Source organism: Penaeus chinensis, chromosome 26 (assembly GCF_019202785.1).
Source record: "Penaeus chinensis breed Huanghai No. 1 chromosome 26, ASM1920278v2, whole genome shotgun sequence".
NCBI lineage: Eukaryota > Metazoa > Arthropoda > Malacostraca > Decapoda > Penaeidae > Penaeus > Penaeus chinensis.
Genome location: NC_061844.1, coordinates 9,146,959 through 9,161,629, shown reverse-complemented (window position 1 = coordinate 9,161,629; position 14,671 = coordinate 9,146,959). Strand labels below are relative to the sequence as shown.

General features: G+C 35.8%; 1 protein-coding gene across 1 annotated transcript in view; it reads right to left on the bottom strand.

Annotated features, from left to right (window-relative positions):
* Positions 1–400: 400 nt before the first annotated feature.
* Positions 401–14,671, bottom strand: part of LOC125038998 (importin-13-like) — a 43,147-nt gene continuing 28,876 nt past the window's right edge. Inside the window, exons 2-17 of the mRNA XM_047632716.1 lie at positions 14,220–14,376; positions 13,813–13,977; positions 13,417–13,569; positions 13,133–13,217; positions 12,695–12,864; positions 12,454–12,588; positions 12,091–12,297; positions 11,771–11,950; positions 11,172–11,424; positions 10,813–10,994; positions 10,462–10,626; positions 7,430–7,594; positions 5,803–6,043; positions 4,491–4,652; positions 4,153–4,324; positions 401–2,842 (exon numbers count right to left, since the gene is read on the bottom strand). Of these exons, the coding sequence (XP_047488672.1) occupies positions 2,734–2,842; positions 4,153–4,324; positions 4,491–4,652; positions 5,803–6,043; positions 7,430–7,594; positions 10,462–10,626; positions 10,813–10,994; positions 11,172–11,424; positions 11,771–11,950; positions 12,091–12,297; positions 12,454–12,588; positions 12,695–12,864; positions 13,133–13,217; positions 13,417–13,569; positions 13,813–13,977; positions 14,220–14,376 (2,701 nt within the window). The 3' untranslated portion in view covers positions 401–2,733. The remainder of the gene's footprint in view (positions 2,843–4,152; positions 4,325–4,490; positions 4,653–5,802; positions 6,044–7,429; positions 7,595–10,461; positions 10,627–10,812; positions 10,995–11,171; positions 11,425–11,770; positions 11,951–12,090; positions 12,298–12,453; positions 12,589–12,694; positions 12,865–13,132; positions 13,218–13,416; positions 13,570–13,812; positions 13,978–14,219; positions 14,377–14,671) is intronic.

The following is a 14,671-nucleotide window of genomic DNA, read 5'->3' as shown; positions in this document are numbered from 1 at the left end:
GTGGAGGAGGAGGAAGTGGAGGAGAAGAAAGTGGAGGAGGAGGAAGTGGAGGAGGAGGAAGAGGCAGGGAGGGAGGGAGGGAGGGAGGGAGGGAGGGAGGGAGGGAGGGAGGGAGGGAGGGAGGGAGGGAGGGAGGAAGGAAGGAAGGAAGGAAGGAAGGAAGGAAGGAAGGAAGGAAGGAAGGAAGGAAGGAAGGAAGGAAGGAAGGAAGGAAGGAAGGAAGGAAGAAGAAGGAGAAGGAAGAAGAAGAAGGAGAAAGAAGAGAAAATGATGGAGAAGCAAGTAAAAAGGAAAAAAGAGAGAGAAGAAACAAAAGGAGACAAGAAAGAAGAGGAAGAACAGGAAGAACAGTTAAAAGAGGCAAATAATAAAATTAATGATGTGAACAAAAGTCATAGAAGTAAAAAAAATCTTTTAATAGTTAAAACATCACAAATATTTTCTTGGAGGGAGATCATAAATTCTGTTATTGCCAAAAAATATATATCTTCAAAATGTCTACATCGCTTAGCAAACTGGGGCATCAGAAGTCACCCTCGATCCCAATAAAAGACTTGTCATGTGTACAAATGATTCTCCATAAAATCTTTGGGATAAAAAGAGGAAAGTACTGAGTACTGGAACCTCCGTCAGTCTCGGGGAAAATGCAATGCAAATGACAGGTACAGAAAAAGTGTGGGCATGGAAGGAGGCAAACTGCAAAAACTGTGCAACAGATTGAAGAAAAAAACACATTTAGACTGACAAAGGTATGGGTATGCGAGGGCTGCTTATGGTAAGGACTAAAATATACTTAGGACTGTATTTTAAAGTGGAGAATCAAATATTTGTACAACATCACAACTCCCTTAGAAGCCTATTCAAACTGGTTAAGTATAATATCACCTGTATCTTTCCAAAAGATTTTTTTTAACAAATAATAACAACTTTTTCATGCCTTACACTGTATATATATCCAGTATATATAATTATGTATATATGTTCATGTTCAACACTACCGATTCTAAAACCATATAAAAAAAATTGTTAAGTCTGAAACATTATTACAAACCCTGGAGTCTTTGATTCATAATACTCATGGTATCACCTTTTCCTCTACTATAATAATAAAAATAAGAAAACATTAAGATAAAATACACAAAAAATATGATACAATATACTGAAGACAAAGAGGTCTCTGTACAAATTTTCTTACTGAATACCATTTTGTTTTCTCTCTCTTGTTTGTATTGGTAGGTTCTAATTAGCTCTGACAAATCGTTGAGTCACGAGTGAAACAATAACCTTTGCTGCTGTCCTCCAATGGGGTAGGTAAGAATTATGAAACCTTTCTCAAGTTAAACTGATAACCCAAACTATACATAGTAACAGAAGACTAACAAGATTACTTTTCTTGACAATTTAACAATATTACAATTTACATACTTTGTAAAACAATAAGAGTCTTTACATGATTCAATTTATCTTAACAGAAAGCCATTATGGCAGAGAAATTAACACATATCAAAAAAATTATTAGTTGATTTTTTGACACCTCAGGAAGTTTCCAATTCATAAACCAATTATGGACTTGGATTATCATAAATTTAAATAAAAAAAGTAATTGCTGAGTAAAAACAAAATTATTCACACTTTGAATTAGCCCATGTTTTTACATATATCTCAAAAGTAACCCCTAACAATCTATATTTTAACCTCTTTTATGCTTTTCTATTTTTACAAAAACTGATCATACAGTTATTTACAGTAAGTTTCAATTAAAACCAGTAGACTGTGGAATATAAACAAGTATATCGGCACATACAAAGATACAAGAGAAGTGGAATGGAGATTATGATGCTTGATGTTATGATTGTAAACCAATGGTAAAATTTATCACTGTTGTTCTTTTCTAACGAGGCTTGTACCCTTTGCTACTTAACCCTGATGCAAGGTCGCAGCATTCACAATTAGGAATCGTTTCATATTTCTGTCCATCGCAGGGCTCGCACTTCAGGATGACCAGAGGGATATAACATGCATCCGAAGCTCAGCTGGGTTTGCAAGCGAGCCTGATAAATTGTCCCACTCTATATACTATACGTGGGGAAATGCACACACACACAAGGATAATACTGTGGGAGGCATTACTTTTTGCCACATGGAATCTACACTGTATTGATCTGACAACAAAAATAAATATCTAGTTTTATGTGCAAAAATTACTATGTCCTGCTTTGGAATATATAACATTCAAAGCTCTGTAAAGTGATGAGGAAAAAGAGATATCTTAATATTTCCACTTCCGTTTCTATAACAATCCGCGTCAAATACAGTGATCAACGCCATATTGGACAGATTGTCAAAAATATTTTTCTTCTTCAGACTGGCCAAGGAAGATCTTCTCAGAAGCATTCCATGCCAATGATAATAACTGGGATAGTGGGATGCCTTAATTACATGTATACACTATACACCTTTCCTTCTCTAAGCTGACAGCTATGAGGAAAGAAACAACCATGAGAGACAATATAAGATCAAAAATAAAATATCAGAGGGTGGAGAGTGAATGTCAGCAAGACGGAAGAAAGAAGAGTTAACACCATAGCTGCTGAAGTGATTGCTGCCCTCCATCTCAATGCATTTGGTTGACCTTTACACAAGATGCATACTCCTGAGCCAAACAATCCTACTCTGGCTTAAGCTGCTTGAAGAAGGTGCTCATTTTCTGAGATGCAAAGGGACAGCCTATAGTCAGTGGAAGCCTCGAGTCTGAGCCCCGTAGTCAGTCCCAGCCAAACCTCTTCCAATCAGAGCTAAATCAGTAACTGCCTCTAGAATCCTGCGCTTGCTGCCTCTGTTCCTGCAAAAGAAAATAACAGTGTCACACAACTACCTAATGTGTTCTGGGAAATGTAATAATTACTCAAGGATATTAGACTCCCTAATTATCTCTAAAAATCACATTGTTTTAAAGTACAGATATGCAATTATACATGTTAAAAAAGAAGTAACTGGAGTACCAATTGCAATTTCCATCACAACCTGCACTTTCCTAAAGACAATGACCACACAACTGCCCTTGATCCTCTTTCATATATGAAGTAGAGAAGAAAAGTCAACAAAGTTATGTTTTGCATATACTGAATCAGGGATTTCTTTTTATGTCATCATTATTGATGTTTTATTATCATAGCCCCTTGGTTCCAGGTGCATTGCTGCCTGCACAAGGTCCAAAATCCAGGTATTGGGTTTACTTGAGAGGCCAATGTGTGCAGTTTTTAAGCTGGATGTACATGAACTCCATGCCTCCCCTGTTATTTTCTCTTTTTCTGCACTGGCATATTTTAACATTTTTGCTATCTTCCAAAATCTATATTTGTCATTTGTTATGCTGTTCCAGATGGTAATTGATTGTTTCTCTTGCACAGACTCCATATCACCTCTCTAGGTAGTCCATAACTCAATGCAATAATAACAACAATAAGTTACATTTTGTTATTTCATTTTTGTGTAATATACAATTTCTGTAATTCAACCTGCGCTGCTGGTCACAGCAGGAAGGAACAGGATCCAGAGCATGGGAAAAGCATCCTTCCTGGAGTTGGTATTCTTCCAGTCATTGCTCAAAGATGATAAATTCCACACTCATTCATCAATGGAAATAATGCAAGAGCCCCTTACTAAATACCCACAGAGTCTAATCACCTTCCAAAAGCTTTGTGCACTCCTGGGGAGTCATGCCTGTTACTCCAGCCTTCAGCGAAATTCTCACAATGGCATGTTCCTGTCACCCTGGCCCTCAGCCAACTTTTCCCATGATGCCATTTCTATGTCACCTGGCCCTCAAGCTATATTTTTTTCATGGCTTGATGATCACATCATCTAAGTTGTAGGGTTTAATATCATAATTATTAGTTTTCTTATCAACACTATTAGCAAAATAAAACAAAGTGAAATAATACCACAATCAAGGATAGGAGTAAACAGGTAAATTGGTGCCTTGTGAATCCATCTGTATCTAAATACAATCAATAAGCTAAATTTAAATGGGCATGCTGTAGCCAAACTCACAGAGAGTGCACACATGACATGGCAGAAATCCTAGAATTCATTATTTTAGTACCCAACTCCAGCTCAATTATACTGACAAACAGAGAAGGAACCACTCACTTCAACACTTTTTTGGCAAACTCCTCCTTGTGCTGTGCTGTGACCCGTGGAGAGAGGAATGACTCATCAGCTTGAAGTGTCTTGAAGGTGCGAGTTAGGTCATCCCCATACATCTTGCACAGTGCGCTGAGAACATCACTGAAGCTGCTTAGGCTATGTCGTGGAGAGTTACCTAGAGTCGTGGATAAAATTTAATTGAAGTTGGAACATTCTTGGTTCATGATGCATGGTAACTGGAGGGGCATTAAGTCAAATTTTATGTTGGCAGTTTTTACTGTTAATGACTTTTAGACTCAGAGAAAACAAAGAACTTGTCTGAGGAAAAGAAATATACATACAAATGCAGAACATCAGCGTTCGGAGAAGAGTTTCTGTGTTATGCGCAACCACAGGCTGGAGGCACCCAATACTTGCATCGCGGCTAAGAAGAATGAAGCTAGAGAGGAAATGTCCAGCACTCCGCACTGTTCCTTCCTCTGGTAGCTTTAGAGCTTCAACACCTATAATACAAAATAGTGTTGAGAGATAAGGGAAATAAATAAATAAATAAAACACATAAACACACACACACGTAAATGCATACACACACACAAAATTGCACACACGCGTGCACGCACGCGCACACACACGCGCACACACACACACGCGCACACACGCACACACACACACGCGCACGCACGCACACACACACACACACACACACACACACACACACACACACACACACACACACACACACACACACACACACACACACACACACACACACACACACACACACACACACACGCGATTTATGTTCTGTTCCCCATATTTTTTTTTGTGAATGTTGTTACATACAGACGGCTCCATATGTGCTCAGCCGGCAAGGGGTCTATCAGTAGCCCAAGTGACTGATCCGGATTTCCCCATTCCTTGAATTGGAGGGATAATATGTTTTTCTTATTAATACAGCTGATATTGATACTGTTATTATTGTTAATGATGTTATGATTATTAAAGTGTTATTAAAATCTCAATAACATTTAAGACAATGAGATGATGCAAAAGACACTTTCCAAGAGTCGAGGAAAAAGGTAAACAGGTGAGATAAGTAGGACTAATAAATGACTTCTTGGTGACGAAATACTTGTACAGCTGTCAATGTGTAAATACAATAAATAAACTTGTATTAGTGGGCAGGGCATCTATTCTTCCCAACCGGGGCGATTGGGTTAAACAAAAAAAAGTATGGCGGTTCACACATGAATCATAATACACATAATACGCACATCATGTGTACAATTTGTCCCTTAGGTTAATCCCTTGGTGACGGGTGAAGAAAACTAAAAATAAAAACATAGCTCTGGCGATCAATGGCAACTCGCCAACTTTGAGCACGGGAGCTTGGTACATCAAGCTGAATCTCCGCCTCGTAGCGCTTAGGCGCGCCGCAGCAGCGTACAGCCGCACGCCACATTTCAATCGGTTTGTTATGACGTCTAGAGACATGACCCGTCATGAAGGGGTTAATACTGATGAACAAGCCATAGACTGGATTTCAACATCAGATTCCCAGCCATTCTGCTACCATTTATGCAAAAAATCAAACCTAGCTAGCAAAGACCCCAACGTGATGATCACAGAACTGAAAGGCAAAAACTCCCTTGCCTAGGTGGAACAGTGGAGCAACATGATTGTGGTGAGCTGAGACAAGGTTTGGAGTTTTCTTGAAGGAGGCGGTGAGCAGTGTGAGGCAGCCATGGACCGCATCTGTGTGGGCCCAGAGGTCGGTCGAGGCTCGGTTCAGTGTAGTTGTCGTCACCATCCGTAGCAGGACACCCATGTTGGCCTCTTGATTACCCTCTCGACCAAACAGAATGACAAGCTGTAATGAGAAAATTGAGGCGATTATTGTATTACAGAAAATTTAGAATCACAAAAATATTTAAAAAATGAGAATTATGGACTTACTAGATATGATAAGTCGTCTATGCAGGGGAAACACTCAATTATATATTATGATATTGATACAGCATATCAAATGACAAGAACAGACCTTTATCTATATATATATATATATATATATATATATATATATATATATATACAGATAATATATACAATATATACATATATATACAAAATATATACATATATATATATATATATATAATATATACATTATATATATATATATATATATATATATATATATATATATTATATATATATACATATACATATATAATATATAACAAATAATATATATATACATATAATATACATATTATATTTTTTATGTATATATATACATATATATATATATATATATATATATATATATATATATATATATATTAATGAATACATATAATATAAATATATATAATATATAACAAATACATTATATAATATATATATATATATATATATATATATATATAATATATGCATATATGAAAGGAGAAAATAGTACCATATTGATACTATGGTAGAAAAACCCACAATGTAAAAACTAGTTTTATTGAAATCTCATCTCATTTTTCAATAAATCTAGTTTTACATTGTGGGTTTTTCTACCATATACATATATATATAAATATATATAATATATAATATATAATATATACAACATATATACAATATATATAATATATACATAATATATATAATATATATATAATATATACATAATATATATACTATATATAATATATATATATATATATATATTTATATATATATATATATATAAATATATATATATATATATACATATATATACATATATATATATATACATATATATACATATATATATATATATATATATATATATATATATATATAATATTCACATATATATACACATATATATTCATATATATATGCACATATATATTCATATATATATGCACATATATATTCATATATATGCACATATATACATACAAATGTATACATATATATACATAAAGGTATGCACATAAATATATATATATATAACATATACTTACATATATACATATACATATGTTTATTTTTTATATGTGTGTATATATATATATATATATATATATATATATATATATGTATACATATATGTATACATATATATATATATATATATATATATATATATATATATATATATATATATATATATATATATATATGTGTATATATATATGTGTATATATATATATGTATATATAATGTATGCATAATATATGTAAATAATACATGTACATAATACATGTACATAATATATGTATATATGTAAATAATATGAATAAATAAAAGAAAATAATAATACTTGGGAATGTCTTCTTGTGGTTCCATCTTCATCGTCATCTTCCTCCACAGCTGAGTTGTTGAGGTTGAGATGCCGAGACATACAGGACAGGAGTTTTAGGAGGGAGACCAGTTCATTGTGTTGCTCTCGAGAAAGACCACTCCCCTGTATGGGCAAAGGGCACAGAATCAACTCCCTTGTACTCCTATGTCACTTTCATTAAAAACATAGGAGCATTAGACCATTATTCACCTTTGTTAGAATGTACACAGCACATAGTACAGAACCTCTTTTTAAGGAAACATCTCACTCAGAATGTAAATATCACAGGAAAAATTATGCAATTCTTACTGCATGATTAATGGGGTGGGGGAATATTAACAAAAAGGCAAATAAGAATACGAATGTGAAAATCCAATTAATCAGAATCATTTCAGAACTGGGACGACTTCACATGCTTTGGGAGGTTTTTATATTATTACTCATCACTGAAATGTGTAAACCAAAATAACCCAGAAGCTTGACATGGGTAAACTTGCTAAATGAAAACTTCAGTTCCCTTATCACCAGAGCTGTGTTGTTTAACGGCAACCCTGGAATTGGGCGACTGCTGGGGAGAGCGAGATGACTTCTGACAAGCAGTGAAATGCAGACAAAATGAAAATCTCTAATCAACTCAGTGGTTCTGGACTATATGGGGTGACTTTGTACTTTGTTTTTAAGAGAATGCTGAAGGCCAGAGAAAGTCTTCTTGGCCTTTAATTCTTATCTACCTCCATTACATCTCTCAAAAGAAATCTACATTAAAAATATATTCTACACAGATAACTATGTACTTGAGCAAATACAATTTCATTTTGGTATGAAAATAAGCAAAATTAATGTAAAGAATGTAAAGAGGCACACAATTATAAGAATTTGAACATTCTATATAAAAAACAAAATTAATTCCATCTTTACCATTCACAAAATATTCTTATTGTGCACAAGCATTGGTTATTAACTCCTTGGATTCAGGTATTTCACCAACTGTACTTGGCCCAAAGTCAGGGAAATGACCTTATTTTAGCAGCCACTCTGACAATTGTGCAACTTGTAAGCTGGGTGCACATGAACACTCATGTGCAGTGACAAGACTCCATGCCTCCTCTCTGCAAAGTTATTTTCTCTTTCTGCATAAGCAATTTTAGTTTTTTTTGCCATTTTCCAATGTCTATAATTGTCCTATGATTAGTTTTATCCAAATAGCTTTCCTTGTACAGATTTCATATCATCCATCTAGGTAGTCCCTAACTCTATGCAATAATAAAACTAATATATGATATTTTGGTTATCATTTTTTTTTTTAATATTCAATTTACTGCAATACAACCTGTGCCAGCTGCCATGGTGGGTATGAATACTATCCTGAGTAGGAGGCCTCCTTGATGGAAATAATGCAAAAGAAATTTCTTAAATACCCACTGAGTCTAATTGGCCTCCAAGAACTTTGTGCACTCACGGAGAGTCATTCCCATAACCTCAACCTTCTGCCAAAATGCTCATGACAGTATGTTCCCATCACTTGGCTCTGAGCCAATTTTTTCCATGGCAGCATGTTTACATCACCTACCTCTCAAACCAAAATCCTTTATGACCTGATGGTTATGTCATCCAGATCATAGAGGTTAAGAAGAGAAGAAGAAAAAAAGTATCTTCTGTATCTTAAAAAAAAAATAATAATAATAATAACTCTGTATAAAAAATACTTTCAGCAAGTCATCTAATTCTGTGTCTATTAAAAGTCCAAAGCCACATCAACAATACCAACAAAAAATTTAAGTTAATTTTTTTCCCATTATAACTGAGATTTTGTTTCATAATTAGTTAGGTATGGTGTTTCTTGATAATTTTCTTCAGCTTACAAAGCAATATAAACCATTTCTTTATATCACTTACTAACTTCTATGGCCAGAACTTTTCAGTGGTTCTAAGGCTTGCATGTTTTTATGGGGAGGGGATTAGCATTACACCAAACTGACATTTCCATCAAAGGTTAAAATAAAATTATACTTGAAAAAAAAACAACAAAAAAAAAACATACTATCTCAATAATTTTTTGTTTTTCTACAACCATGTGTTACCAGAGTTCACAGTACTTTTGAAATCCCTAATTTTACTTAACTGTTCACACAAGTCATTATCCATACTCTTTATCCCCTTAAATTCTTCCATGTCATCTTCCATGACAAGAGACAAACTTCCATTATTTACTGCAATGCTTTCTGTTTGCACAAACATCATTTCTAACCAACTATTTCTTGGCTATCACTTTGAGTAACTTATTAGGTCCGGGTGCCTTGCAGTTCAGCTCACACTTGAATCAAAATCTGTAAAATAGGTTTATCTGGGCGCAGACTTCTAAAGATATGTGGCTTGTAGGCCTAGTCCACCTGAACTTTCATGCAATATAGCAAGATTGCTTGCCTCTTCACAATGCTATTATCTCTTTTTGGTAAAAGAGTTTTTAATGCTTCCTGAGTTTCTTGTCATTAATAATGCTTCATCAGACCAGACTCCATAATATATATACAGCTAGTTTACACTACAACTATTTTCATATAATAAAATTTTCATAATACACCCTTGCGTTGGCAGTAATGACAGGCAGGAATAGATTCCTGCAAGTGGACATAGTGTCCTCCCTGGAGATGGTCCTTTTCCAAGCATGGCTCACAGCTGATATGCAAATCCTTATAGACAGGTGGAGAAATCCTGCAGGAGCTTGCAAATGAGCCTCTTCAACCTGCCTAACTGCCACATTTTTCCATGATGAGTTATGTCACCCATCCAATAACCTAATTTTTCTGACAAGAAGTCCACATCATCCAGATCCAATGAAGTTGTGGGTGAATGTCTTTCCCAGAATCTTGATTGGTCATACAATTAGTGCCTATCAAATCATACATACCTTCATCAACCCATCAGAAACCCCTACAATGCCTGTTATGCATTTAAACCTCTGCTTTTCTAGTTCAAAACCCATTACTCACCATGAGATCCTTTAGCTGACTAAGACGTGAGATGTAGGGAGTGAGGGTAGCATTGAGGTAGGTCATGATAGTGGGCTGGTCCTTGCCCACAGAGAGCACTCGGCTGATGATGGTCATGATTCGCTCTGTCTCAGCACTGTCAAGTCGGCTCTGCTCCAGTGCTCTCTGTTGAGGAAAGTGGAGTAAATTAGAAGGGGATTCTTGCATACAATTTCAGTAACTTCCTACAAGCACTTTCACTTTCAACATTTCTGAAACATTTTTTAAATGACTTCTCTCAGAAGCATGAACAAAACTGCTTCTAATACAATCAATGAACAAAACACATCACGCAGCAGCACAGCATCTAACCTGACAGCTTGTCAAGATGGGTTGTGAGAAGGGAGATATGGTGAGAGGGCACTCTAACGTAAGGTCCCTGAGGGCTTGGGAGGCAGCCCCAACAAGAGAGGCATTTACAAGTCCTTCCACCATGAGGGGAATAACGTGGTGCATGTGATCTTGGTGGTAGTTCAGCCAATCCGCATATGCTCCTGTTGAAATTAGCAAGCATTAATACAACCTTGGACACAGGACTCATTTCTTCAAGATGAGAATGTCATTAATAAAAATGACAATCAATCCATAACCATATATATGAATAAAGCTATTAAATACATGTAAGCAGAGATATGTGAAGAAAACAATCTTAAAAAGCATTGGTAACTAACCTAGCGTTGTTAATGCCACAGATATTAGTTGAATATTATCAGAGAATGGTATCTGAGGTATACTCTGAATGAAGCGTGGCACATAAAAGTTATCTGTTTCAGCAACAGTTTCAGCTACAGAGGAGTATGCATGCAGGACTGCCTCCAAGTACCGCCAGTCAGTGGGGTCACTCTGCATTTTAACTACAGCATCCTTAAGATGAACTTCTAAATGACTCAGCATATCTCCTCTTAATACATAATATGCATACATCTGTAGGAAAGAAAAAAAAATCAATAATATGTAAATATTATCCATTATACATTTCAAATCCTTTGCTCCTTTTCAATTATTTGCAATGATTTCCTTCTACTCCCTTTTTTATAACCTAAAATATTATTCAACATTTCATTTGTTTAAAATCCAGTTAGTTTGCTGCTGTCCAAGCCTCATATAAGCCTGCCACAGATGCAACAAAATCATAACAAAATCAAGCTACATTTACTTATCCTCCTGGTACATATATCAAGCCCTGTTGTTAATCCTAATATGTTCCCATATATTTAGACTAACATATATGATACTAAAAAAAACATTTATCTGCTCTTCCAACACTCACATAGGTATCACAGATGTCTTGTCTGTAACAACGGAACATTTCCTTCTCCTCTGCGGACAGAGCATTATCTGGAGGCAGCAGGGATTTCTGGATGAAGGTATCCACCAATTTCAGGTACACTGGCTGGAAGAGCTGAAGCAATTCTGCCTGCTGCTCTCCCTCAAATGTCATAATATCATCCTGAAATTAATTACAACTAATCAATACTAGATCACAGCTTCCAAACATGTAAAAAGTATTTCAGAGAAGCATATTATCATATATGTCAAATCCATTATAGACAAGCATATCCCATTATTTGCATCAAATCCTGCACTTACCTGAATGGTAAACCAAACAGCGAAGGGAATGTTAGAGGTAGTCTCGTCGGTAGGGTACTGGCCAGGGGTAGCCGCACACTGGAGTAAAAGTGCAACTACCTGCACCACCGTTGCCTGGTGCTCTGCTTGAAGGGCACATTGTAGCAATAGCCGAGAATGGCATTCAACTACAGAGGTAAACAAACTGTACACCAACGATGCTGTATTCTGAAAACGAAGTAGCACATTCTGTAGTGGAGTACTACAAATAACTTAAAAGATACTCGTATCTCCATACTGGTTACAAATATTTAATCAGCCTATTGGGAAAGTAATTCTGTAAAAAAAAAAAAAAAAAAAAAATTATAATACAGTCAGTTTTACCTCATCATTTGCATGCTGAGCCTCCTCCAGCACAGGCCTCAACCGTAACATCTGTGTGACAAAGTCCATCACTGTGTTGGGGATGTTATAAGTACCAACATCAGTCACTGCAGTTCTTAGTGCATCCATGACAGGCTGAAATGATTTTTTAAATATTAATTTCCAGTAATCCAAAACCATTATCTCTTTGGAAACATCAATTAAGACAAATATTTCTGAAGATCTCATCCAAAAGACTCACTTCACACAAGAGAGCGTAATTGGAGTAAGGTATTAACGCCACAAGTAGGTCTCTGGTCTCAGAGAGTGGCAAGGAGAGCTTGAGCCATGCATTCAAAGTCTTGAGCACTACTTCCTTTATCACATTGCTGATCTGTCCAGCTTGCATCACTTGGGAGATCAAACTCAGCACTGCATGAGAAAAAATAAATGTAGAAAGGAAAGATACTGACTGTTGATAAAAAACCTATGACAAGACACATTCATAATAGAACTTTGATACTAGAAAAAAAATAGTACTACTGACACTACAATCTTCACTGTTAACAATCAGAATAAAATAATGATGTTATAACTATAATCATTTTGTATACCGTTAATTCAAAAGTACAAAAAAAAAAAAAAGAAAATAGGTAGAAAAATACACAAACAGAGGAGGAGAGAGTGATTGCACACTTACCTGACTGATGGCTATTTCTAACAGCTGCTGTTATTACCTGCTTGTCTTTACTATTGATACTCATTGCTTCTTGCATAGTTTCCAACTGAAAGTCAAGAGGAAATATATATATACAGTATACACATACAAACAAGAGAAGACTGAAATACAAATAAAACATAAACAGCTTTCAGCTTAACTTCCTAAGCAACTGGGAACAATACACAATAAACAGATTTCACTAAAAGTAAAGTCATTTCACAGTTTTACAATAAACAAATAAACTTAAAAAATATGGCACATACCTCCTCAGGTATTATAGTAAGTATACTAAAAAGAAGATTCAGTGCTGTGGAAGGTTCAATGCCTGGCACCGTTCCTGGGTCGAACATGGTAATAATGTCCTGTATGGCGGTAGTCCAATCATGCTGGATAGTGTGGATGACATATGCCCCTAACTGTAAATAGATAAATAAATTGATCAATTAGCATAAAGAAATTAAATCCTTTTAAAAAATAAGTATGATAATTAAGATAATTAAGTATGAATGTAAGCATGTGCAAAATCATTGATCAATATATCAATAACTGAAATAGCATACAATGGCCTATAAAGCAGTAATATTCAAACTGAAAATTTAAAAAAATACTATAGAAAATAAACAACAAATACGAAAAGAAAGACAAATAAGATTACTTACAGATTTGACTAATCTATTTAGAATGACTTTAGAATTGCTATACTGCGCTATAAGGTTAAGGATCTTGATTTTAAGGGGCTCATATTCTTCCTTGGGGACTTCATGCCAATATCTCGACACCTTCATGTATACTGTGTTTCCTGCGAAGAACTGTACTTCTTCCGGCTGAAACAAGAAAAAGGTAATCACACACAAATAAAGTAAAACAGGAATGAAACAGAAGACATTAAAGGATAACATTCACCTTTCCATAAATCTAAATATCTATATACTGTATGGCTATAACCCAAGTTTGACAATGGCCTTATAAAATGGATCAATCTAACCAAAAACACCAGTCAAAGCGAAATCACCTGCCTCACGCTCTGTAAATCATATTCTCCGGTGTCTAGCCTAGGCCTCCTTACCTTCCTGGGGTCTAGAAGAGGCCACGCAAAGGTCCAGGAGTGGCGGGAGTGCTGGGCCTGCATGAGCCATGTGTTAAGGCCACTCTTGGCAACTGGGTCCCGGTAGAACTCCACCACCGCCTGCTCCACCTGCTCCGCTGACACCTCCATCTTGTTACTGCGAGAACAGAGGAAAATTTCAGATTTGCGATGCACAGGAAAATACATGGGTGAGTGAGTAAGTGAGTGAGTGAGTGAATATATGAGAGGGAGAGAGGGGGAGAGAGAGAGGGGGGAGAGAGGGGAGAGAGAGAGAGAGAGAGAGAGAGAGAGAGAGAGAGAGAGAGAGAGAGAGAGAGAGAGAGAGAGAGAGAGAGAGAGAGAGAGAGAGAGAGAGAGAGAGAGAGAGATAGAGAGAGAGAGAGAGAGAGAGAGAGAGAGAGAGAGAGGGAGAGAGGGAGAGAGGGAGAGAG